The sequence below is a fragment of the Eurytemora carolleeae genome, unplaced genomic scaffold, assembly GCF_000591075.1.
Source record: "Eurytemora carolleeae unplaced genomic scaffold, Eaff_2.0 scaffold608, whole genome shotgun sequence".
In the NCBI taxonomy this organism is placed as follows: domain Eukaryota; kingdom Metazoa; phylum Arthropoda; class Copepoda; order Calanoida; family Temoridae; genus Eurytemora; species Eurytemora carolleeae.
The window spans coordinates 52,912-79,266 of NW_019396527.1; the positions used below are offsets into that span (position 1 = coordinate 52,912).

At 32.8% G+C, this 26,355-nt stretch overlaps 3 protein-coding genes across 8 annotated transcripts; 2 read left to right on the plus strand and 1 right to left on the minus strand.

Annotated features, from left to right (window-relative positions):
• Window positions 1-667: 667 nt before the first annotated feature.
• On the plus strand, window positions 668-1,579 carry LOC111704880 (vesicle transport through interaction with t-SNAREs homolog 1A-like). Its single transcript, XM_023477253.1, has one exon. The coding sequence runs from the start codon at window positions 815-817 to the stop codon at window positions 1,472-1,474; it is 660 nt and encodes a 219-aa protein (XP_023333021.1). The 5' UTR covers window positions 668-814; the 3' UTR covers window positions 1,475-1,579.
• On the plus strand, window positions 1,564-12,281 carry LOC111704878 (RING finger protein 145). Of its 6 annotated transcripts, none has more exons than XR_002765898.1 (18): window positions 1,564-1,657; window positions 2,292-2,404; window positions 2,699-2,842; window positions 3,273-3,419; window positions 4,024-4,116; window positions 4,803-4,928; window positions 5,163-5,219; window positions 5,714-5,813; window positions 5,966-6,084; window positions 6,307-6,402; window positions 7,135-7,263; window positions 8,065-8,124; window positions 8,754-8,849; window positions 9,116-9,167; window positions 9,337-9,475; window positions 10,079-10,213; window positions 10,627-11,839; window positions 12,108-12,281. XR_002765898.1 is itself a non-coding variant. In XM_023477249.1 (18 exons), exons 1-17 carry the CDS (start codon window positions 1,585-1,587, stop codon window positions 11,195-11,197), a joined length of 2,250 nt encoding a protein of 749 aa, XP_023333017.1. In that variant the 5' UTR covers window positions 1,564-1,584; the 3' UTR covers window positions 11,198-11,241; window positions 11,455-12,281. The 6 variants fall into 6 exon arrangements, 5 of the variants coding, with proteins under 5 accessions (XP_023333017.1, XP_023333018.1, XP_023333019.1 ...); XM_023477249.1 differs by having other exon boundaries at window positions 10,627-11,241; window positions 11,455-12,281; XM_023477250.1 differs by having other exon boundaries at window positions 10,627-10,828; window positions 10,871-12,281.
• Window positions 12,282-12,714: 433 nt separating this feature from the next.
• On the minus strand, window positions 12,715-26,140 carry LOC111704877 (intraflagellar transport protein 122 homolog). The gene is made up of 15 exons (XM_023477247.1): window positions 25,822-26,140; window positions 24,929-25,025; window positions 24,072-24,302; window positions 23,304-23,438; window positions 22,857-23,027; window positions 22,355-22,470; window positions 20,916-21,011; window positions 20,229-20,342; window positions 19,561-19,635; window positions 18,782-18,938; window positions 17,844-18,029; window positions 15,572-17,163; window positions 14,975-15,272; window positions 14,362-14,457; window positions 12,715-13,583 (listed from the first exon to the last, which is right to left on the minus strand). Exons 1-15 carry the CDS (start codon window positions 25,899-25,901, stop codon window positions 13,467-13,469), a joined length of 3,561 nt encoding a protein of 1,186 aa, XP_023333015.1. The 5' UTR covers window positions 25,902-26,140; the 3' UTR covers window positions 12,715-13,466.
• Between the last annotated feature and the right edge of the window lie 215 nt (window positions 26,141-26,355).

The following is a 26,355-nucleotide window of genomic DNA, read 5'->3' on the forward strand; positions in this document are numbered from 1 at the left end:
AACAGGGTTTACAAATAACAAATTATAAAATTTTAAAAAATTTATTTCTCTATTTATTGATAAGAAAAACTAAATTTTGTTGATTATTCTTAAATAATATTCATAAATATCTCATTAAAAAAAATGATATTTTTAATCAAACCAAACCAAATACTAAAACAAAACAAATTAAACAGCTGATTTCTGAAGTTGCCACAGATGTATACATAATACATATGTTATCTGTAGGTAAGTTTTAGTTAAATTTCGTCATTTTATAGAGTCAAATGTCAAATGTTTCGAGAAGTTTTTAGACAGATTTTCTAAACTCACTCCTGCATTGTTTCAATATGACGTTTGCAACAACTAAAGCGGCACGTTTAGCTCGAAATATTAAAATTTTTACAATCAATGAATTCTAAAAGGTCAATATATAAATATTATATTTTCAGAAAGATATCTCTCTCAAAATTGAATTGATTGATTAATTTATGAACTATTTGTGTCGAACCAACATATTAAAACGCATGTACACGACAGTGTTTTTATTTGTGTCTATACCTATTTGTATACAGGGACGGTCGTTTTACTAAACTTGTTAAATAGCGTGTTGTCTCTCAATTATCATGTTTAGTAGAATACCCTGTGTATCCCAAGTTAGTGTCCGATTTACTAAATCAACTAGTTTTAATTTTAACAAAATTATTTTCAGATTCAAAAATGAATAATTAATTGAAGTACCAATGCAAAATGAGCAATATCTGTATGTTTTGTTTACAAATATAGGATTTTGTACTTTATCTCAAATTATCCGATAGCTGACTAAACCTTGAGAATGAACCATATTGTGAAGGAATACGAGGAGGAGTTCTCCAACACCTGTGCGGAGATAACCGTCCTCTGCGGTAAGCTAAAACACTCACCCCGGGCTGAAGTATCAGAGGAACTCATCCGGAACCTAGACCTACTCTACAGAGACGCAGAGGAGACCCTGGAGCAGATTGAGCTCGAAACTCCAAACCTTGAACCTGGTTTAAAGGAGAAGGTTCGGGGAAGATGTATCAGCTACAGGAAGGAGTTGGAGAGATTAAAATCTGTTTATATCACCTGTAAACGAGAAGCAGAGGAGAGAAAAGCAAGGATTGAACTCTTCTCTCACAGTTCGGAGGTCGGGGAGAAGGAGACGGATATGCTGCTGGAGAATATGGAGGTTCTAGAGTCATCCGGCCAGCAGCTGGAAGCTGGACGGAGACTACTCCAGGAAACAGAGGATATCGGAGCTAGCGTGTTATCTGATCTAGGAAACCAAAGAGAGACCCTGGAGAGGTCCCGGGGTAGGTTGAGGGACGTGGAGACGGGTCTAACCCGGAGTTCAACAATCCTCTCAACTATACTTTTCCGAGCTCAGCAGAATAAACTCTTGGTTTATCTTGTTGCTTTAATTATACTTATTGTTCTCCTAGCTGCTTTATATTATATTATTACAGGATCATAGAAACTTAGGTTTAATTAAATGTAAAATATTTAGTTGAGTTTATAAAATGTGAATTGCACATAGATTATTATTTCAAGTGCGTCAAGTCAAGTTACCCCTTTCAGAGTCTAATGTCAATATGGGACATTCCGGAACAGGAAGGTTTTCTACTAAAAGGGCTTTTGTGCATTTTAAGGGTACCAGGTATACTTCATTCATACATTCAGTTGACTTATTCATACATTTAGATGATTTATTCATACATTTAGTTGACTTATCCATAAATTTAGATGATTTATTTATACATTTTGTTGATTTATTCATACATTTAATTGATTTATTTATACAGTTTGTTGATTTATTCGTACATTTAATTGATTTATTCATACATTTTGTTGATTTATTTATACGTTTAGTTGATTTATTTTAACATTTAGTTGATTTATTCATACATTTAGATGATTTATTCATACGTTTTGTTGATTTATTTTAACATTTAGTTGATTTATTCATACATTCATGCGTTTTGTTGATTTATTCATACATTTAGTTGATTTATTCATACATTTATTGATTAATTCATACATTTAGTTGATTTATTCAAACATTTAGTTGATTTATTCATACATTTAGTTGATTTATTCATACAGTTTGTTGATTTATTCGTACATTTTGTTGTTTTATTCATACATTTTGTTGATTTATCATACATTTAGTTAATTTATTTATACAGTTAGTTGATTTATTTATACATTTAGTTGATTTATTCATACATTTTGTTGATTTATTCATACATTTAGTTGATTTATTCATACATTTATGATATCTTTATCTGTAGGACTACTGATACTTGATATCTGTTGGACTGAACGAGCCTCAAGTTTGATCCCTGAATCATTTGAACCTGAGAACTTGGGAGAAACTGCAATCAGTTTTTCTCTTCTCCTCCTGGTTAGTACGTTTTTATCAACTTAATTTTTAAAAATATTTTGACACTATGATTCATCACTTAGCGGAAAATTATGTTAATCAACCGACTCTTGGGATAATCAAGTAAAAAAACATCCTGCACTGCCAATTTGCAATATTTCAATTCATTATTTTGGAAAATTATAAATTTTAAACTTTTATGGACAGTAGTTTTTATTATTTATTTTATTTTTGGTTATATATTTAAAAAATAAAAACATTTTTGATGAAAGAAAGTATGAAATTTTTATTATTATTAGTTTTGTTGATTTTTAGGGATTATGTGGATTATTACTGTCCCTGCGTGACCTGGTTGATATTTATCTTCATATTATTAGTGTTGGACTTGTATACCTAGCTCACACCATCACTAGTATGCTTCTACCAGATATATCAACTAAACTATCCGTCCAGGCTTGTGTAGGTTTTATTCAGTTTTTTTATTTTATTTCATTTATTACAAATATTTTTATTTGTCCTGTCTGTTGGTTGGTTTGTTAGCATTCAACAAAAATAACAATAAAAAGGTTCCTGACCGAAATAAGAAATTTATTTGCAATATTTATATATAAAGAAAAATAGATCTAGCAGATAAATCTACAAAAAAATGCTAATACTATTTCTAGATATTATTGTACATTTCGATATTACTAAGAGGTATTGTAAAGAATTTGTAGTGAACAAAGAAAATAAGAAAAAAAGCTCTCAAACGAATCCCACTAAATCTTTCAAGGAAGAAAGGATAAAAGTATTTTTGTTTAAATTGCGCTTGTTAATATGTTATCGTGTCAGTCAAAATAAAACTTTCCAATGAAAATATTTTAACTTCCTAATCTGTTTGTTTGTTCAGGTTCAAAGTATCCTCTATATCCTTCTTCTAACTTTTATATTAAACTGGAGTTTAAGAAAAAAGGGATTGTTTCCTTTGCTCTTCCCATCTCTCTACACCCTACCCATTTTTATGGCATTAGCGGGGTTCTCTACTGTGAACTATCAGGTAGAGTTGATTTATTTATTTTATTTATTCTTGCTTCAAAATAGATCCTATCATTTAAAAAAAATTTTAAAATATGTTTTTTTTCTATGCATATTGCATACTCACAGTGCAGACTAGGTTTTTAATTTGTATTCTTTAACCCTATTCCTGCTGGGGGGGGGGGTCAATTTGACCCCCCTCCTGTAGTTTTTTTTACCGGGCTTTAATACTAACTGCCTGAGTCCTCAGGCACACTGCCTGAATGACTGCTTTTGCCTGTAACAAACTAAATCTTTGTTTTGACCCACTTTCACTTGTCAGATTTTGATAAAATTTAGCTTTTTGGAAATTGACCCCCCCCCCCCCCAGCGTATCCTGGTTTTCAAGTACCCCAGCAGGGATAGGGTTAAGTTAATAAGAATCAGGAAAATCATTATTTATCTTTCTAGAAATTTTTCTTTTTACTTTAACGTAAGAGTGTGGCCGGGAAACAAAATATTTATCATTAAAAAATCAAAAGATTGACTGTTAGACCAAAACTACTTGTGAGATGTTTTGTATATTTCCTGTTTCTTTTTCTAGAGGTTGATTAATAATAATGATAATATCCTAAAATACTGTTTAGAGTATTCTGTTAGTGATTGATAAATTCATGACCGGGGTTATTCTTCTCTACACATTGAAAACTGTTCCTACTGTCCTCAGATATATGTCAGCGGTAATACTTAGATTTATACAATATTCTTGAATGCTGTTTGGAATCCTTGATTCTTGGATTCTTAGATTTTGGGATTCTGGGATTCAGGGATTCTAGGATCCTTGATTATTCCTGAATCCTGAATCCTTTGACTTTTTATCCTTGTTTTCTTGGATCCTTTGATAATTGGATTCTAAATTAGATTTAATTTCAATCCTTTTTGGACCATTTGGCTCGTCTATGTGTTTTTAAAACCAATTCTTCAACATTCTTCAAGATCTATAAACACTTTTATCTAAAACTATACTAAACTAGCGCAGAAACCCAGGTTTGCCTGGGAAACTAAGTTTTTTTCTACAAAAGTCGACCTTCTTAACTGAAACTTTTAAACACAGCTAAGAACATTCCGATGGTTCTCCCGAGTTCCTCAATCGAAACTTGAGGCATCCTGGGGGTACTTACATACTAGTTACTACCGCCGTTTACCCGCGCTTGGTTGTAAATTACGATTTTAGGTATTTTTTCCCTATAAAAGTAGACCCACTTAACTTAGAATCTCAAAACCAAGCTAAGAACATTTCAGTGTTTCTCCCGAGTTCCCAAATTAAAATTTGAGGCAAATCGGTCAAGGGGATGCTGAGTTATGATCGGACATAAAAACAAACAGACACACAGATTACAACTAAATAAACCTCTGGATATTGCAGGTGAAGGATATCTACTCTGTAGTGTGGGAGGAGCTAGGAAACATACAGTTCGTCCTTCTCATTGCTCTCAGAGGGTTTCAACCTCCAGTTCTAGTTCTATATTGGATATTTTCATTCTCCTCTCAGGTAACCGAGTCTAATTGAAGAAACTCCAGGAATAAAAGGTACAGGATCTCAAAGCCTCCCCACTTCCCCCCAGCCTGAAGGGGAGTGCACTTCAACAGTAAACACTCCTCCCCCATCCAAAAGGGGAGGGGGAAATAAAGAAAAGGGAAACTGCCTTATTTTCCACTCCTCTGAAATTGAATACCAAATACTTTTTGACCGTGTATTATCATTATCATTGTTATAATTCACTAGGCCTGGTTTTACTACATGGACCTGGACACTGACAAGACTTACATCATTGAAGACAGGGTAGGTTGGAATCTTATTAATCTTATGACATTTATTGAGGTTTAGACCGGCGTCATTTAAACCTTTTTCTGACCAATAATGTGGAAGATATCGTCGTTCTTCTGGCTTCAAAAGTTCTTAGTTCTGACATTCTGATAGTTCTACATTGTTTCTGAATCAGAAATGCACAAGTCACAGTAGAAAAAATGGTACTAAGTATGAATATAATGGATGTTTTTTTATGGTCAGATATTAGTATCGAAGTATACTAAGCATAACTAAGAAAACAGCTTGATTTTTATTATAGTTTATAGTTGCTCAAAACTGTTTTATTTTGCCTTACATTCCACTCTCTTAAGAACAGAGATAACGAGAATAAGATAAAAATATGGAAAAAGGATCGATGAAAAATATAAGCCCGACATCTCCTCAATAAAGGAATGTTTTAAAGTTTTGTTTAAAATCAAAATCTTCCCCAAAATCTTTTAATGTATTTTATATTTTGTATTTGTTAGGATTGGTTGGTTGATTTGACAGTTATAATATCGGAAACTTGTTATACTCCGCTTATCCTGATCGGATTGTGTACAACTATCATGGGACTTTCTAAAGCAGGTATTTTTCTCTAATTTTAGAGAGAGAAAAAATATTTATGAAAAAGCAATTTATTTTATAAATCTTATTTTTGTTTCCAGTTGTTTTTATTGTTTTTAATTGCCATTTTTACATTATCCAATTATAAATTGTTTATATATTCGTGGATTCAGTAATGGACACTTTGCTCTGGATCTTCCGTAAGTGTGCTGGGGGTGAGGTTGGGGTGGAGAACCCTCTCGCACAAACTGGTTTTACGGAGGGGATGGTGGCCTTCGTCCTAGCACTTCAGGTTTACCCTTTCTGAAGCCTTCTTAAAACACTATTTTTTTCTTTTATTCGGTAATGTGGTTAAAAGGCTGAATTAAGTTTTGAGGTGGCCCGGAGTTGGGGTCTAAGGAAAAAGATCCAGAAAAGATTTTTTTTAAAATATTTTTCTTTAGAAGAAAGGAGAATCATTTCACTAACTATATTGCTATGCATAACAAAAATGTATACTTTTCGTTTTATTTAGACTGGATTGATTGATATGGAAATGCCAGTGCGAATTGCCGCAACTTATGCGATCATCTTCAACGTTACCAGCACTCTCATACAGTCTGCCTTCGAGGTTTGGATTATTCTTGAATTCTTCGCCAATCTCTCATCATATAATAAAGTGGTCGTTATTATTAACATAATCATGGTAGAGGGGATGTAAGATCACGTGTGTATTTTAGGATATTACTTTAAGCAAAATTATTAAATAAAATAAACCACACCCTTATAGCTTCCATTCCGCAATTTACTCACAGAGTCGCGGCACTGCACTTACCCGTTTAACTTCCTAGCCACACCTATATATCTTCCGGCAAAATATTTTTACTTTTAAATGCTAAAAATAGTTATTTGTACATCTCTGCTGATGTTGATCTTCTCAAAAAATGTTTTTGAAGGTGGAGAAAAAATTCAATCTTTACCAGAAATAACGTGAGATTTGGTTTTAAATAAAGATATAAAGATAAATAGATTTAGATATTTTAAACCGAATTGCACACAAAACTGCATTCATTCTTTCTCCTTACCTTGAAAGTTAAAAAATGTTAAATTTTAATGATTCCTATGTTTTCCTGCAGTATGCAGTAGAAATGCGCAAGTCACTTTTGTAAATAAACCACAATTTTATACTTAACCAGAAAAAGCTTTTAAGGATACCTTTGCAAATCGGGCATTACCATCTCTGCATGGAGGGTTACTTGAAATCACGCTTACAGTCCCTCTAGTCGTTTTTCAATTATTATGTTTAATGGGACACACTGTACTCTGAATTTTATTTATATTTTATATTTATTGAACCATGCAGGTGTCCTGTCCTGTTTTGCTAGCTCTGCCTGCCATTAATAGAAGATTAATATCCCATATACCCGTCCTACTAGTTGTTCTCAGTATCCTTGTTATACCCATTCTCATCCTCTTCTCAGTGTTTGACAAGGTACCTGGAGTAAGGATTATGATCAGAGAAATCTTTAAACCATTTTACAAGTTCTTAGGGATATTAGGAAAAAGACCTATTGGGAAAGAAACTAAAATTGTGGAATGGAAATGATCTTTTTGGAACTGAAAATGAAACTCATAGAACCAATAAAAAAAAAAATAGATTGTAAAGTAAAAGATTTATGGAATCGAAAGTTGGTTTTTGATGTGGAAAATAAATCTTTTGGGACGGATATAAAACCACTTAGGCAGTATTGACAGCATAGAAATCTATTTATATTGATAGAATTAGATGCAAGACATTCATGACAGTAATATTTGATAGAATTAGATTCAAGACATTCATGACAGTAATATTTGATATAATTAGATTCAAGACATTCATGACAGTAATATTTGATATAATTAGATTCAAGACATTCATGACAGTAATATTTGATAGAATTAGATTCAAGACATTCATGACAGTAATATTTGATAGAATTAGATTCAAGACATTCATGACAGTAATATTTGATAGAATTAGATGCAAGACATTCATGACAGTAATTTTTGATATAATTAGATTCAAGACATTCATGACAGTAATATTTGATAGAATTAGATTCAAGACATTCATGACAGTAATATTTGATAGAATTAGATTCAAGACATTCATGACAGTAATATTTGATAGAATTAGATGCAAGACATTCATGACAGTAATATTTGATATAATTAGATTCTAGACATTCATGACAGTAATATTTGATAGAATTAGATTCAAGACATTCATGACAGTAATATATCTTTGTTTTAGGTCTCCAATGATTTATGGCTGATAATTGTCATTTCCAGCTACTTCGTTACAGTTATCCAGGTAGATGTTTATATACTTACATTTATTAAATTAAATGATTTATTTAGTATTTTTGTACAAATTTCAATTTAATGGAACTTCATCGAACATATTACCATATTACCATATTACCATATTTTTGAAAATTACATGACAATGTGTTATAAACCGAATTGCTATTCATGTAAAACTAATTAGATATGTTTTAATATGCTTTGATATTTGTTGTGTACATGTCAGAAAATTACTTTAAACTCTAGTTATTCGAATTAATATATAAACTATTTTGCATAAGATAAATTCGCACCCTAATCTCTAATCGTTCTCCTTAAATCTATTTAATTGAAATGTTTTGTTATTATTATTAAAATTAGGTGGAAAAAATAATCAAAACAGCCAAGAGCTATTTTCCACCTAATTGCTTTATACTTGTACTGTTAATATAATCATCAATTTGTAATTGTAAACTCGTTCTGTATACAGATACATGTATTTTAGCAATAAACTTTATCTTATCTTAGGTGGTAGGATATCTAGTAACCTACTGTATCTAGGGGTAGGAGCTCTAGTAACCTACTGTATCTAGGGGTAGGAGCTCTAGTAACCTACTGTATCTAGGGGTAGGAGCTCTAGTAACCTACTATATCTAGGTGGTAGGAGCTCTAGTAACCTACTCCCTGTTTATGTGGGATTCGTTCCAACCTGAAGCATCAGAGCATATGGACGACTATGTTTTCTATATTAAGGTATTATATCGATCACTGAAATTCAACTTAAGAAATAATAATATTTTTCCAATTTCTTCCTATTTTATCTACTCATGGCAGTAAATGGTGGTAAATTTTCTGCTTATTATTCTCACAAGCATTTTAAATAGCATAATTTGTTCAAACTACTACGTCATTTTATTATTATTATTATTAAAAATTTATTAACACACATAGATATAGTTACAAACATACATACATACATTAGATACTATAAAACTATTTATATATTCCAAATAATTTAGGCTGGAACAAAAGGATTTGAACTCTTGGTTGCTATTTCAATTGTGACCGGTGGTAGGTCATTTATTCCAAAATTACATGGAAATTGTTTTTTTTAAATAACTGAATAACAGAATATTATATAGACATGAGGTTTAATAATAAAAAAATGTAATTATTCAAAACTCTTGTACAGATATTTTATCTACTGGAAAATAAACTTAATTTGTACATAATGATACAGGTATGTATGAGTACATGATGGAGGACACAGAGGCTTCGTTATTGAATCCCTTCATCCTCTTGATACACTGCTACTTCAACATCTACCAGAGGATCGCCTCGGGTTGGGCGACCTACATGTCCCGAAGAGAAACTAAAAAGTAAGTTTTTGAACAATATAATGTATACTTAAGGTTTTAAAAGGGTCGGGTTAATGTGATTAGTTAATCTTTAAAAAGCAGAAATGTAGTTTAAAACTTTCTATTACTTCAAAATTACATCACAATCCCTGTTTCCGGGTAATATTCCTCTCCACAACCATAACCTTAGAGAACAGAATCTGTTCACAGTTGTTAAAGCCAGGACGGAGAGGTTAAGGAGATCATGTTAAAGCCAGGACGGAGAGGTTAAGGAGATCATGTTAAAGCCAGGACGGAGAGGTTAAGGAGATCATGTTAAAGCCAGGACGGAGAGGCTAAGGAGATCATGTATTACTTTATATCCAAAGATAAACATATACATGCTTTGACCAATATGACAAATTAAACATGTATAATCTTATTGTATATGAATGTTAATCCTCGGATTTTTATCATAATAAACCCTATTTATTTTTTTAAAAAATTGTTACAAAACGGGCTCTTTTAGCATAACTGCCCTAAAACTCTAAAAAGACGGGGGTTTTATATTTTTTATTTTCCTTGACTGTAGTTTTACTTTAAATAAAGCATTTTATTTTGGTAATGAAATTCTTATTTTTCTAGACGTTTATCTGAACTGCTGGATGCAACTAATGATGAGCTTGAAGCGCATGCAGATGTTTGCATTATCTGCTATATGCAAATGCAATCTGCTAAGAAAACAGAGTGCGGCCATTTCTTCCATTCAAACTGCTTAAAGTAAGCACTTTTTCACTTTTTAGATTTATAACATTTGTCGGTGTTGGTGTAATTTTAAAAATTTTGAAAATCCACGAAATTTTTTGTGAAAATTCGCGAATTATTTTTGTTTTGTTTTACGATGTACACAAAGAGAACATGTTCACAATTAATTTAGAAGATGGGCGCGAAGCGCCCTCTAAGGCTAGTATATTACATTGTAGGAGATGGTTGTATGTTTTATTATTGTTTATATTATATTGTAGGAGATGGTTGTATGTTTTATTATTATATATATTATATTGTAGGAGATGGTTGTATGTTTTATTATTGTATATATTATATTGTAGGAGATGGTTGTATGTTTTATTATTGTATACATTGTATTGTAGGAGATGGTTGTGTGTTATATTATCATATATATTATATTGTAGGAGATGGTTGTATGTACAGGATAACTGTCCCATGTGCAGAGCTCCTATAATTCATTTAATCAATGATGAACATAATGAGAATTCTGCACAAGATGGACATCATGCTGCACAAGAACAGGCGCATACTGCACAAGATGGACATCATGCAGCACAAGATCAGGCGCATACTTCACAAGATGGACATCATGCTGCACAAGATCAGGCGCATACTGCACAAGATGGACATCATGCTGCACAAGATCAGGCGCGTACTGCACAAGGTCAGGAGTATGCTGTACAATATCAGCATCTTGCTGCACATGATCAGGAGCATGCTGCACAATATCAAGAGCATACTGCACAAGATCAACGCCGAGCTTTTCATAGTCTCCAACCTGAGGATAACGATGAAGAATGTCGTCCTTCACCCTTACCTGAAAACGAAACCTCCCCTAGTGATATATCGGAACATGTCGCCGAAGAAACCCGGGAGAACCTTGTCCTAGAAGATAATCAAAATAACAACGATGTTTTCCAAGATAGCGCAACCTTGCGCCGTCGAATATTTGGTAATGTTGCACCTTCAAACTGACATTTTTATTTTAAATTATTAAACATCAAGAATCCAATCTATAGGGATATATATTTTCCTCCTTTATACATAAAAAGCTTTTTGAAAATTTTTCAAAACCCCTAAATACGTGTGTCGTTTGATATCTGTTCTGCGTACTTCAGGGCTGTTCATTAATCTTGACAAAAATTTATATAATTATACAAATTCTTCCGTTGTCTCCTTTAATATTGGATATACTGAAGAAAAGCTTGTATTTAAAATGTATATCCTTAAAGTCTAAACACGTTATCTCACCAGGAATACCCCTTGTAAATCTGTGATATTATTATACTTCTGTGTTCACTAACATTCTCTATGATAATTTTTAAGAAAAATTACTTTTTGACTTCATACATAACTTCAGCTCTCTCTCTCTCTGGCTTAGCAAAAAGAAAGCTATTAAAAACGATTTATGCTTTCTCTCTCTGGCTCAGCAAAAAGAAAGCTCTTAAAAACGATTTATGCTTTCTCTCTCTCTGGCTCAGCAAAAAGAAAGCTCTTAAAAACGATTTATGCTTTCTCTCTCTCTGGTTCAGCAAAAAGAAAGCTCTTAAAAACGATTTATGCTTTCTCTCTCTCTGGCTCAGCGAACAGAAGTTTCTATAGAAACTAGGATATACGGTAATTGGTTCAGTTAAGATTTTTGATCTTCAAAAGACTTCTCAGAAATCTGAGATATATTTCAAAATTGTCTTGTCCAAAAGTTTGCTTTTTTACAGTAACCAAATGCTTCCTGTGACATAAGCGTACAATGCTTCGTGAACGAAATTACGGTTTGGTTCGTTTTTTTTTTTTGGCTCAGATTATTTTTTTACATCATTAATATCTTCTTGAAGCATGTAAAAATCTAAAGATTTATTTTGAAAATCAAAAATCTTGAATATAAAAGATTATCTAAAATATTATATTTTTCCAACACTTTATCGTATTTTGCATTACATTTTTTATTAAGTTTTAAGGTAAATATATCTTGATTGTTATGTTGTGCATTATACATGTACAATGTACATGTTATGTGTTTACACTGTACACTAAAAGGATCAATAAAATGTCTTTTTAATTGAATTCACCATTTTGTTATCAAAAAAGAAAAGAATTTATAATATCACATTGTTATATTGAATCCGTGTCTATAATTTACTGACTATTTTTCAACAACTTTGTTTTGAAATTAATAAAGAGCATTATAATTGTATATTTCTATTAAGTATAAAATTGTTGCATAATTTCTAAAAAGAATTTATCTTGGTTAAATGATTGTGACACTGAATTGAGTTGCTCAAGAAACATATTATTAGATGGTGTCATCTTCAAAATATGAATATATTATAAAGACATATTTAATTTCTTAGTCGGAGTTGCTTCCTACTTTGAGCTCAAGATCTTACTTAAAATTAATTACTCTCTGTTTACGTTATGAATCCTTCTCTGTCTCCGAGCCAAACCTTCGATCCGTGCTGCACTGATTTTTCTCCTTACTTCTTTTTCTGTATGTGTTTTTTTAAATGCTATAATTCTTCATCAAGAGAATGGGAGATGGGGGGGGGGGTTGCGTGTTCAGGTTAAAATTTTGGTAAGAGGGAGAGGTGGGGGAGGTTTAGTCCTCTACCAAGAAAAATTCTGGATGTGCTGGATGAACTGGAATAACGTGTTGCATTGTATGCCAAAATTAGAGTTGGTGTACTTTTTTACCATTTTTTTCGCTCTTATAAGTGCCCACAATGTCTTGTAAAATCTTTCCACTGCATTTGATTGGTGATTGTGACCATAACCAACTTTAATTTTTACATACAAACAATCCAATTGCCTGGAGGCTTAGCTAAAATTATTGAGTCCGCCTGCTGCGGAAAATAATATCTTACGTATTGTGATCTGTAAAAATTAAATTCGTAATTATTGTTTGATTGTTAAGGTTATGTTAAATGTTTGATTTGATAGTTTTTTCTTATAATATCTTTAAATTTGCAATTTTTTAAGTTAACAGTTTTTCTAACACTCAACCAGGTTTAACTTTTTGTGTTGTTATAGTCTTCATAAATAATGAGATTTCAACATTCTGAAACTGTTCTGCCTTGAATATAGTTTTTTACTGTTAAAATGTTTGTCATAGAAGAAAGTTTAAAGCTTCATGGATGTTAGAAAAATTAATAATTTCCGTACGGTCTTCTTTGAAGTTTCATCTTTTGTTTGTTTCTGTAGGATATCTCCCTGACCTATTCATAAATATTCTGATCCCAATATGATGTATTTAAATGTCGTCCTCGTCAACTCCTCCTGTATCCTGCGCCAGATTACCGGGTGATCGGCAGAACGGGCAGTGGCCTTTCTGTAGCAGTTGCAGTTCATAATCATCTGTGTGGAATACCTAAGTTTAATTAAGATGAAATACTTTCTACAATGAGTTTTGAAATATCAAAATAAGATTTGGTAGATATCAAAAATCATTTTCCAAAATCCAGTTTTATTGAAATGCAGAACGAGGTCTTTAGTCCATTTTTCAAACTTCAAACGCAGATATTTCAACCTTTAAAATTTGATACTGAATTTGAAGACGACCTTTTTGCTTAAACATACCTAAATTCAAATGGAAGACCTTTTTGGTTGTTTGTTATCAGAAAAAGAGTATTTTTTAGAGCTCGACATTCAAGCTGCTGGCTGCTTTGAAGTCTTGGATTTATGGTTTAAATAAAAAACGGCACGAGTTTCAGGTTTAACTACATAAGGGAAATTAACTAGAAAGTTCAAGAAATCTTGAACTAGAAAGTTTAAGCAAACTTGAACTAGAAAGTTTAAGCAACAAACTTGAACTAGAAAGTTTAAGCAAACTTGAACTAGAAAGTTTAAGCAAACTTGAACTAGAAAGTTTAAGCAAACTTGAACTAGAAAGTTTAAGCAAACTTGAACTAGAAAGTTTAAGCAAACTTGAACTAGAAAGTTTAAGCAAACTTGAACTAGAAAGTTTAAGCAAACTTGAACTAGAAAGTTTAAGCAAACTTGAACTAAAAAGTTTAAGCAAACTTGAATTTAAGCAAACTTGAACTAAAAAGTTTAAGCAAACTTGAACTAAAAAGTTTAAGCAATCTTGAACTAGAAAGTTTAAGCAAACTTGAAGTTTGAGAAACTCAAGACAATTCCCTCATTACCTTATTGCAAGACTCGCACTTCGTGATCGTCATATCCGGCATCAAGTTCCTGAAGTAGGTGTACCTCAAGGGTGGAGGCCACCGGCAGATAATTACCTGAAATAAATCCAAATTAGAAATAAATATTGAAGGACTGTTCAGTTGCTTAACATGTAGGGAATGGGGTTTAAGGGTTCCGTCTGTTCGCTTTCAAAAGTTGATTATATAGTTGGATCGGTAGACGAGGTAGACCCAACTTCAAGTTAGCCTCCATTTATTGAGAGGCATGTTAGATTCACCTTTGGTATCTAGATTTTACATATAATTTAATAATTTATTATTTTAAATGTGGTTTCTCTACAAAAGTGATTTGTGTTGCAGAACATTGAAGGAATTATCAGAATTAAACACTGTTCAAGTTTGTAAAAAGACTCTATCTTCCACATTACTGATCAGATAAAGATTTTAAGGTTACCGTTGTGAATCGGGCATGTCCCTCTTTAAATGGAAAGTCACTAAAAATTACAACAATGTCTTTTTTAAGATTTTTTACTTTTCTTGAGATAAGTGAGAATATTTCTCAAATGATTTAATTTAGTTTTGAATAGATGAAATGTAAGAAGGATGAATTCACCTCTCCGGGTCCGAGAGTTTGTAGCAGAGCTCGATTAGCAATCACTGGAATGAAATCTATCCCGTCCTGCTGCAAAGTCAGGAGTTTAGTCGTAAACGGATCCTCAGTGCTCTCTTCTCCAATCCTCATCACGTTCTCCGCCTCCTCCTCCTCCTGAGGTTTAAGGTCTGTCTCAATGAGTCTGAGTGCCTCGATGTCTGAAATCCCTTCCTCTAGTTGGAACTCAATGAGTGGAAGGATCTCAAATGAAACTGAGGAATGGATGAAAGGTTGAGAGCAATTATTACACTGGTTTCCTCTGAAAATATTTAAGGTAAAGTTACATCAGCAGTCAGTCTATTCTAGTTTCCACATATGGGATTGTCCCTGATTCTGAATCAAAGTTCGTTAAAAACGATTTAATCCTTTATTAGAAAATTAGATTAGAAAATTTGAGTTTGTGGCAAAAACCCAGTTCCGTTGAAAATCCAAAAGTTGCTTTCTAGAAAAGTCACAGCCAAAGATTTTCAATTTTAAGATTGAAGATTTTTGAAACTTACCTCGTTGATTGTTCTTAATTGAAATTAATTAACTAATTAATATCTTGTAAGCAGTTACCTGTTATTCATGAGTGGGTTTGTTGTGGAGCATCTATAGCATAAAGTTAAAAGTTCTTCATTATCATGATAGGGTTTAGATCTAACCATAAGAGAAGCAAGATCAACGTTTTCCTTAAACCGTTTAGGAATCTTTAACCCGTTAATTTTATCTAGAACATTCCTTGCCAGCTTATATGCTCCCAGGTTTCTAGCCTGCTTCGCCAGAGCGTACAAAACAGCAAACTTTGAAACACCCTTGGGATGATCTTTGATGAGTTCATGCAGTAAATATCTTGAGATATTAAACAGTGCTTCAGGCATGTAGCTTGTGAACGGTTCATCAGTATATCTCTGAATAGTATGATAAGCGTAGTAGATTGAAGCTTTTCTATGATGATCTTTAAACTTTGCAACATTTTCTATTGGATTCTCAGCTCTTGATGCCATGTCAAGATCCTGCATGGCTAGAATCCAGTAGTAGTAGGACGCATCATCAAACCGGTTTTCATTAACAGCGTTCAGGGTCAGCTCTTGTAGAACCTTGAACGCCTGGTCAGGTCGACCGGCCATGTGAAAAGCTTTCTGTGCTTCCACAAACCGATCTGATTCTGCCAAGTACTTTGCATAGGGTACATAGATATCCTCCTTGAACTCAGGATACTTCTCCGCAAGAGAAAATGCATCTTTCCACTCCTGCGCCTCCACATATAGTTTAACAACCGACTTGAAATCTCCTTTTTTCTTAAATATCTCCTGAGCATATTGAATACTTCCCAACTTCTTGAGATATTCTCCTACTAGAGCCAGAGGCTCAGACTCAGCCTTGTCTAGTTTTCTGCCTGTATCAATAAGCATATCCACCCATCCATTCTCTCCCATAATATCTATAGCACGGATAGTTTCGCCAGCAGAGAGAAACATCTCAGCAGCTGCTCTTGGTTCATTTATCTTAGCAGCCCACTCAGCTTTCTTTTTGATTAGAACCTTCCTGTCTGCAGAGTCTCCAGAGGAAAGATATTCATTGGCGAGATCAAACATTCTCAAGTCGGTGTACATGGTTAGAGCTTTGTGCTCCTGTCCCATCTTCTTGTAGATTTTGGCGGCTTCTCCGTACTTGCCGTAATAAGCAAGAACGTCTGCCTGGAGAAGCTGTTGATCCTCTGAACCATGGGTTTTCTTCTCAATAAGATCGTGAACAAAATCTAGAGTTCTCAAGTCTTTTAATCTCGTGAAAGATTTTCTAGATATATCTAGATCAAGAGAATCTAAAGCTTCATTGCCAAGTGCGCGCCAGTCAGATTCCGTGACCCCAAGACATCCGGTTGTGTACGCGTTGGAGAATTCTTTCTTATCCAGGTATTGGTACAATGGAGAGCTCAACGGAACCTCAATAGTTGTCATACTGTAGACGTGGAGACAAAATATCTTTGATCCTGTGAACCCGACCACGAACCCCATCATCTTCTGCTGGTGGGGAGGGAAGTTCCCGGCCTTGATGCTCAGGGTCCCGTTTCCTGAGTAGCAGAGCATATCCTCGCATTCAGAGTTCCAAGCAACAGAGTTTGCGTTCGGTTCCTGGAACTCTAGTTTCTTTGTGCTCACGTTGTAAACCTTCAAACAGAAGAAAAAAAATATTAAAAGGAAGATATTTTAAAAACATGTATTTTATATTTCTATACGCGGATTAATAGATTGGAAACAATTAGCAAAATCTTGTTATTTAATCATTTCTTTGATAAAAAATTCATCTAACTGATAAAGTTTCCAACATCTGGGTTTAATCCAAACAACTTTTTCCATTTACTTTTTCTTTCCATATTGCAGCAAGTTCAAATACTCAGATAAAATACCTGTCTATCTATCTCAAACTATTTATCTACAATCTTTCTATATATCTGTCTATTTTTTGCCTTTGTCTATTCTTTATCCATTTATTTATCTATATATCTTTCTTTTTATCAACCTATTTTTTACTATAATTTTTTCCTCTATATAATTTTTCCTCTATCTATTTTTTTAAACTATTTGACTATCTTTTCCTATCTATACTACTTGCCATCTTTCATCTGCGGGCTGCTGACCGGTTAACCCACTCGTTTTTCTCTGAGGTGACTTAAACAATGATGCTCTTGGTTATATTTAAAAAAAATTTTCTATCTATCATCTATTGTTCTATCTTATCTATCTTTCCATCTATTTATAATTTATTTTTCTATCTGTCTTTCTATTTTTCTATTTATTTATTTGAATTAATCTATTCCCAACAAAATCATGAATATAAGATGTCCAACCTGGCAAGTTGAATGTTCATCTACAACTGCTAGTTTAGTTCTGTTCGCAGATAGATCCAAACATCTTATTGCAGAGTTGATTTTCAGGATATTTACTGGGAACGGATTGTCCAGAAATATTTTCAAAATCTGTCCATTCTTCAGACCTAGCAGCAATCCTTCTCTCTCGGATGGACCTCCAACTACCTGGACAATTTTATGTTTTTAAATTTTCACTTCAAAGGAATACATTGAGTCTCTCTGATTTTCTAATCCCAATATCTTTACAACACAATTTGTCACAGACCTTAGATATTTTAAACTATGAATTCTGTTAAATTAAATAATCTAAGTTTGAAATATTAAAGGTTTACACTGTCAGGTTGCACAGATATAGGGATTAGAACATTTGAGTTTGTGTCAAAGACTCAATTTCTTACGACAAATTATTACATTGAAAAATTAGAAAATTCGTGTTTTCCTTTCTTAATCTAGGAATTTATGAAAAATCAATAAATATTTTGAACAATGCTTCTCGGGGCTAAATAACCTTGATATATCTTATCGTTATACTGTGCAGGGTAACCAAAAAAGCATTCGACTATAATAACGACATAAACTTTTTTACACAATTTGAAGGCTAAACAAAGAAACTAAGTTCATGCCACAAACTCTGATTTTATAATTCTTATATCTTATAAACCCGATGTATTAGACCTTAAAATATATATAACTATGAAATATGTTATATCAGAAAGTCTAAAGTTTGTAATATCAAAGGTTTACGCCATCAGGTTGCAAAGATATAGGGTTTAGATAAATTTGAGTCTGTGGCAAAAACCCAAATTCTTTGGCAAAGAAAGAAAGAAATTTCTATTTGCATTTATAGAAGAAAAAACGACTAAATAAATTCCTATTGTATGACTCTTAGGTCTCTTTGATGTCTTCTAGTTTAGTACCTTGATATATCTGATAAGACTTTCCATGATCCACTCCCTCTCCTTTTGCCCATAGAAGTTGAGACAGGTTAGTTTCTTCTCCTGGCAGAGAACAAGGTGGTTGGTGCAGACTACAAGCAGGTTACAATCAACCTTCTGGTTTATCTTCTCCTTTACTCTAGACAGAAATTCTTAGGGGAGGAGGAGAACTCGAAAATGTTTGTTCAATGAAAATTATCACTCGCATAATTTTCTAAGTCCTATATTTTTACAACCTGATGGTGTTAACACTGGTGGCACTGGCAGTGTCGGTTTTTTTCTAAAGGTTTTATAAGGTTCCCAAAAGTGAGATAAATTTTTACAAACTTCAATATTTTTATTCTGAACATTTTCAAAGTTTATCATTTTTTTAATTTTAATTCTGTGCTAAGATACAGTCAAAAAGCAAACCATCAACGAGGTCATTTTAAACAATCGTTTGTAGTTTTTTCTCCTGTTATTTCTTATAACATTTTTGCATAGTTTACTAAAAGCAAAGTTTTATAGAATACAGGTTTAAACCTCGATTTTACGAAGCAATATTTTGTGATGCTTTTTAATAGTCCAAATAAAAGTCTTCAAACTATTTAATCTAGCAGAATTCAAAGTTTTAAATATCCAAATTCCTCGAAACCAGGTTGCAAAGATTTAAGAGTTTGGAACGAGTATTTAGTATTATAAATAAGCAGAAATCTTCATAAAACATTTTTTATAATAAGTTCAAGCATTTAATTTACAAAAATAAAATGTGTGAATTTTACCTATAATGCATATCTGCTTGGTCTCCAGAATACAGTTCATAGATTACAATTCTCTCCGCTAACTGTACTGCTAACCTATATATAGAGTACATGTTATAGTTCATAGATTACAATTCTCTCTACTAGTTGTATTGTACGATTAAATTCATTAAACGATTCACAAGGGTAACCTTTATCTGGTCATTAATGTGGAAGATATTGTCGTTTTTCTAGGGTTAAAGCTCTGATAATTCATTTGTTTGTTTTTTTTGCAGCAGAAATGCACAAGTCACTTTTTAGAAACATATTTATCTAATTCATACTTGATCAAACAAGCTGTCATGCAGGGGTAGAGTTGTAAATCGGGCAATTCTATTTTTGCATGGAGGGTTACTTTAAATTATGCTTATAGTCTCTTTAATACTTCGTTCCTTGACTTATAGTTCCTTTAATACTTCGTTCCTTGACTTATAGTTCCTTTAATACTTCGTTCCTTGACTTATAGTTCCTTTAATACTTCGTTTCTTGACTTATAGTTCCTTTAATACTTCGTTCCTTGACTTATAGTTCCTTTAATACTTCGTTCCTTGACTTATAGTTCCTTTAATACTTCGTTTCTTGACTTATAGTTCCTTTAATACTTCGTTCCTTGACTTATAGTTCCTTTAATACTTCGTTTCTTAACTAACCTGTGTTTAAAGATCGCAATCTTTTTCACCAGATCTCTGCACTTTATTCTGACCTTCTGCTCAGTTAATAGATGCTGTATAATTACATCCGTCATATTCTCTCTGTATGCATATCTAGAGATAGTTTTTGATAAATCATTATAATCATCATTTTTATAATTAGTTACTTCTTCATCATCATAGTCTTCTTCATTATTATACATTATCATTATCATTATCACCATTATCATCATATTATCATTGTTATCATCTTCATCAGCTTATTTATCATTTTCATCATTATCCTCATTATTATCATTATCATCCATGTCATCCATATCATCATAATCATCAATATCATCATATTCATCATCTTCATCAGCATATTCATCCTTTTCATCATAATCATTATCAACAGTATCATCATTATTCTGGCCATTATCAATATCATTATTATCATCATCGTCATCGTCATCATAATTAGAACCATCATTATCATTGTTTTCATCTTCATCATTGACATCATCGGCTCCATCATCATCATCCTTTTCGTCATTTTTATTATCATTAGCATTATCAACATTATCATTAAGTCATTATCTTGACAAAAGTTTCTATCATTGTGGCTTATGAGGTTTTTAGTTGCATCTTTGTTATTATCATTTCTATGATTTTATTACAATCACATAAATCTGTTAATTTTCTAACCTTTCTCTGTAGAGTCCGTGTACAGTACTGAAAATGAGCTGATAGTACGCTATAGTTCCATCTTGGCATCCAATAGCAATATAACTAGAATCCGGCCTTAAAAATAATTTATATACATTACAACCATGTAGTGTGCTACAGTGGTAACCAGTAAACAGTGGAATTATTGTTTATGTCTTTTTTTATAACGAAAATTTCACTTAGAATTTTGTATTTTGTAACTGATTTGTTTTATATAATGTTCTCTTAAACATTTTAGATAAATGTCTTTAATAACATTTACAAATTACAAAATATTTATATTTTTTGTTTAAAAGAAAGAACAATGACGACAATAATTCTACATTAAATGTTGTAGAATTTGCCTCTAAACAGTAAATCCCGGGCAAAAAGAATATAAATCTTTTAATTGAAGATTTCCTGATTACTTGGTTTCAGGAGCGGGGGAGGACACACCACACCATTTATTCGTCCGCACCACAAATGACGTCACAATTTAACATTATTTCTTCCGGCCACATACATTTTATTCCGGGCGTTGCATTTGTGTTTTCAGATGTGATTCAATATGATTTAATTTTGTTTCATTGTTTTTGAAAATAAAACGAAATTTAAGCCCAATTTAGCACAATACGGAAAATACCTTGTTTTCGTCCGGACTTTTCTGCTATTTTCTAATTTTACTCTTAAACTGTAACTTTTAGTTGATAGTCGCTGAGATATTTAGAATCTACAACTAAACTGTAACTTTTAGGTGATAGTCGCTGAGAATTTTTAAAAAGAATGTAAACAATGCCGTACGAAAAAAAGGTGTGGTCGGACGAAATAACGGTGAATTAGGACGTCATTTGTGGTCGGACGAAAAAAGGTGTGGTGTGCCTTCCCCTCCTCGTTCAAGATAAAATTAATATTGAGAGGTTTATAAATGATTTCCTCTAAAAAATTAGATCGCTGAAAATGTAAATTTATTTTATTTATAAATACAGGTATACCCACAAAGGATGAGACTTTATTTACATATAAACTGTACAACCCTGATTATATACCCTGTATGTATACAGGGTTGTCGACACCCGAAAGAGTTAAATTCAGTCTTTAAACACAATTTTCAGAAGCCTGTAAAAAATTGTTGAAAAATTGTTTGAAAAAATTGAAAAAATAGTTCTGTATGTGACAGGGTAATCATGAAAGTAATTAAAGTAATGATATATATTTTTAGTTGATTACTTTTACTTCAGGAAGGGGGGGGGGGTATTGACTTGAACCGTAATGATAGATTTCTTAACAGTGTGTAAAATTTAAGTGGAAGTATCTCCCAGGGTTTGGTATTTCTGCAGAGAAAATCAGGTAACCAAGTGAAAATTACAAAATCCTGAGAGATATTTCTAATCAAAAAAAAAGAAGGAAGAGGACAATCATTCTAGCTCTTGTAGCTGTACCTGGCAGCACAGCACCAAACCCATGAGTTCTGTTCTCCGACAGTTCCAAGCTTTACTCCGTCCTTAGTGTAGAGTAGGCAGGCCTTGTTGGAACCTCCTATCATCAAGTATTCGCCCTGAATATTCTTATTTAATAAATATACAGAGAATGTGAAAATAATTTGCTTTGTTACAAATTCTAATATTCTAACTCTTATCATTGTAACCTGATGGAGATGACCTTTAATATTTCAAGCTTAGAGCATTTTATCTAACATAATTCTGAATTCATGGTTTGAAATATCAAAGGTCTACGACATCATGTTGCGTAGAAATAAGGATTAGAAAATCAGAGTTTGTGGCTAAAATTCAGTTCTTTGGTTGAGCTTTTAGGTAAACATGTGGTATACTGTCGTTTTTGCCGATCTGATCAGTGCAAATTAAAATTTTAAATTCTTATTTTTTGAAAAATTTAATTACTAATGTTTTCTTTTATAAAACATCTGACGCAGTGTTCCTTTACCTTAGAGAAGAAGGAGACACTGCAGGGATCGAACCCGATATTCCGTTCTTTACTGACTTGCTTCCCAGAGAGACTGTAGAAACTAATTGTCTTCCCCCAGTCTGCTACACACAGAATATCATAGCTCTCCTCCTGGCTAGGATTCCAGGCCAAACCCCAGATAGCACTGGACTGAAATAATGGAAGTATTTTTAGCTTTCCTTTTAATTGATGTAAAAATGTTGATAGATTTTTAAAAAAATTTTCTTCACTTTTTTTGTGCGGTCCAATTAAAAACGACAAAATTTTAAAACAATTGACAAAAAACCTTTATAGTTGTCATTCAAAGAAGAGAATTCCGAGTTTAATTGTTTTTAGCTATATTAAGCCTTTCGACGTGCAAACATGTGTTTATCTTTTCATCTTAGATTCCGGACGGTAACATATTTCTCCGTGTTCATTACTTACCCCTCCTCCTGGACGTTCGATCCTCATCTTCTCTTCTCCACCCTTGGTTCGGATAGTGACCACTCCATTCCCTAGACCTAGAGCCAGATACTGACCATCATTCGTCCAAGAACTACAGTTTATCCTGGCAGGAACCTAGATAGTTGAAACTATAGGTTATCCGGGCAGGAACCTAAACAGTTGAAACATATAGTTTATCCTGCAGGAGCCTAAACAGTTGAACCATATAGTTTATCCTGCAGGAACCTAAACAGTTGGAACATATAGTTTATTCTGCAGGAACCTAAACAGTTGGAACATATAGTTTATCCTGCAGGAACCTAAACAGTTGAACCATATAGTTTATCCTGCAGGAACCTAAACAGTTGGAACATATAGTTTATCCTGCAGGAACCTAAACAGTTGGAACATATAGTTTATCCTGCAGGAACCTTAACAGTTGGAACTATTGTTTATCCTGCAGGAACCTTAACAGTTGAAACTATTGTTTATCCGGGCAGGAATCTAAACAGTTGGAACTATAGTTTATCCGGGCAGTAACCTAAACAGTTGGAACTATTGTTTATCCGGGCAGGAACCTTAACAGTTGGAACTATAGGTTATCCGGGCAGTAACCTAAACAGTTGGAACATATAGGTTATCCGGGCAGTAACCTAAACAGTTGGAACTATATTTAATCCGGGCAGGAACCTAAAGAGTTGAAACATATAGTTTATTCGGAAAGGAATCTAAACAGATATCCGGACTGAACCGATTCTAATTTGTTACCTTATATTTTTGAACAGATTTCTGCTCAGAAGACCAAAGCCCAAAGTCCCCAATGGCGCATGACGCCAGCTGGTGAGAGATTGGATTGTACGCAAGGCATTGGACTGCGTCATTATGGCTATATTTAAGAATCCCCTCGAGCTTGTTTGTCCAGATAATGACGCATTTATCTGCGCCACCGCTTGCAAACCTCTTTCCATCCTTTGCGTAGGCGACGCAGTACACGGTGTCCTGAGCAAAATTAAATCAAAGAATCTGGAAAATTATTTCTAACGGAACTGAGTTTTTGTCACAAACTCTACTTTTCTAATCTCTATATCTTTGCTACCCAATGTCGTAGGCCTTTGATATTTCAAACTATGAATTCTGTCAGACCAAATAATCTAAGCTTGAAATATCAGTGGTTTGCATAATCAGATTATATAGGGATTAGACAATTTGAGTTTGTGACAAAAACTCAGTTCCTTTGTTTTAACTTGGAAACGAAACCCTGCATGCAAAATTTAAAACATTTTTATCATTTCCAGTGTTAGAGAATGTAAAGTTCTTAAAGAGAAGATGTATTTTAAAAGATTAAAAAGTTGGTGAAACATTTTTTTTTACCAAGTAAGCTAAGTAAACATAAGTTTTCACCCTGGAATTTGTATCCAGAGATCCAAATGAAAAAATTTAAAATATGTTTTTAATATCTTTAAGATTCTATGCAAGTTAGGATTGAGTTTCGCAATTATGCATCAAAAGATAGTTTGTTCTACTTTAAAATTGTTCGAAGCCTTACCCTTTTAGGCTTTTAATCAAAAAATAATCTGTTAAATCTGTTAAATCTGCTAAATCTTTATAATTTAATTATTTTTTACCTTGTGTCCTTTCAGAGGTTGTATAAGACTTCCGTCAGCTGTATCGTAAACTAGAACCCTCTGACCAGCCGCTACTATCAGCTGGGTGCCATCCGGTCTAATCATACCAGATACCAGATTAAACCAGTTGTTTAAAGTCAAATCCAAAAACAACCAATTATTACGAAACAATGACAGTTTAAGAGAGTTATTGCCAGTCAAAAACAGGGAAAGTTACGTTATTTCAAGGCAAATTCATTTAAAGCCAATTTAAGTGTAAGGTAAAGCCAATTATTTCAAAGCAAATCAAGATTAAGTCTCAGATGTTTAAGAGCAAATAAGGGCAAATACAGTTTAAATTTAACCTTGTTATCACAAAAAAGATATTATTTATAACTTCCAATCTCCGAAGATTTAAATATTTTCTCTTTGATCCAAACATTTCATAAGAAAAGGTAAAGACAATGTTAGGTTAATCACAAAAAAATTAGACTTTACGGACGAATTAAATACTGAGAGCAGTGCTTTGGATCAATTTAATTTTGATGCGGATCCGTATCCGTCCTGTGAAGAATGGATTTTTAAAATTTGTTTCGTACAATTTTTTGTATTATTATAAAAACATGTAAACATTGTGAAATACTTTCAATCAAGTACCTATGCGTATCTCTAGGTACAGTAAAACTGCATGACTTTATTTAATGATAAGGAAGGTTATAATAAATTCTCTTAAGATTAGTTTAAAATTTACATTTTTGAAGGAATAAGTTTTTTTATTGAGTCCGGTGAAAAGGAACCACATAAGTTTTCTGATATGGGTCTAGTCAAGGTTGGCGGGGTTAAATTTTGCATCAAAATTCAAAATTAACGTAGATGCTAATAAATGATAAAAAAACGGTCTTAGCATATCTCACCTAAAGCATAGATCGTAGATACATTGTTCATTTCTATCCCTGTCATGAACCTTATCTACCCAACTGGGTACTGCACGCATTCTTCACCTTTTCTAAAGTTATTATATAATTTCTGTTGGAAGGGGAGGGGTCCAAAAGTCAGGAACTAGGAAAATATCGCCTCCTTTTTCATTGCACGCATTTAAAAAAAATATTTTCTGGCGTCTTTATTTTCATGTTGTGTCATATCAGATTGAATCTTAAAGTAATAATGTTATAACAAGAAAAATTTATCCGTTGAAATAAACAAATCCTTAATTATAAACAATTTCTTAATTGAGAAGTTTCCGTATTCCAGTTGATTGCCATGCATATTTTACAAAAACCATGTTTAAAGGTATTAGGATTAAATAAAAATATATGAATTTTGCTAGAGACAATTTTAAAATGGACAACCATCAAACTTAGATTTAAACCTATAAGTTTTTGTTTGGTTCCGTACTAAACATTTTGAACTGAATATATGAATATACTAGTATAAATATATGTTAAGGT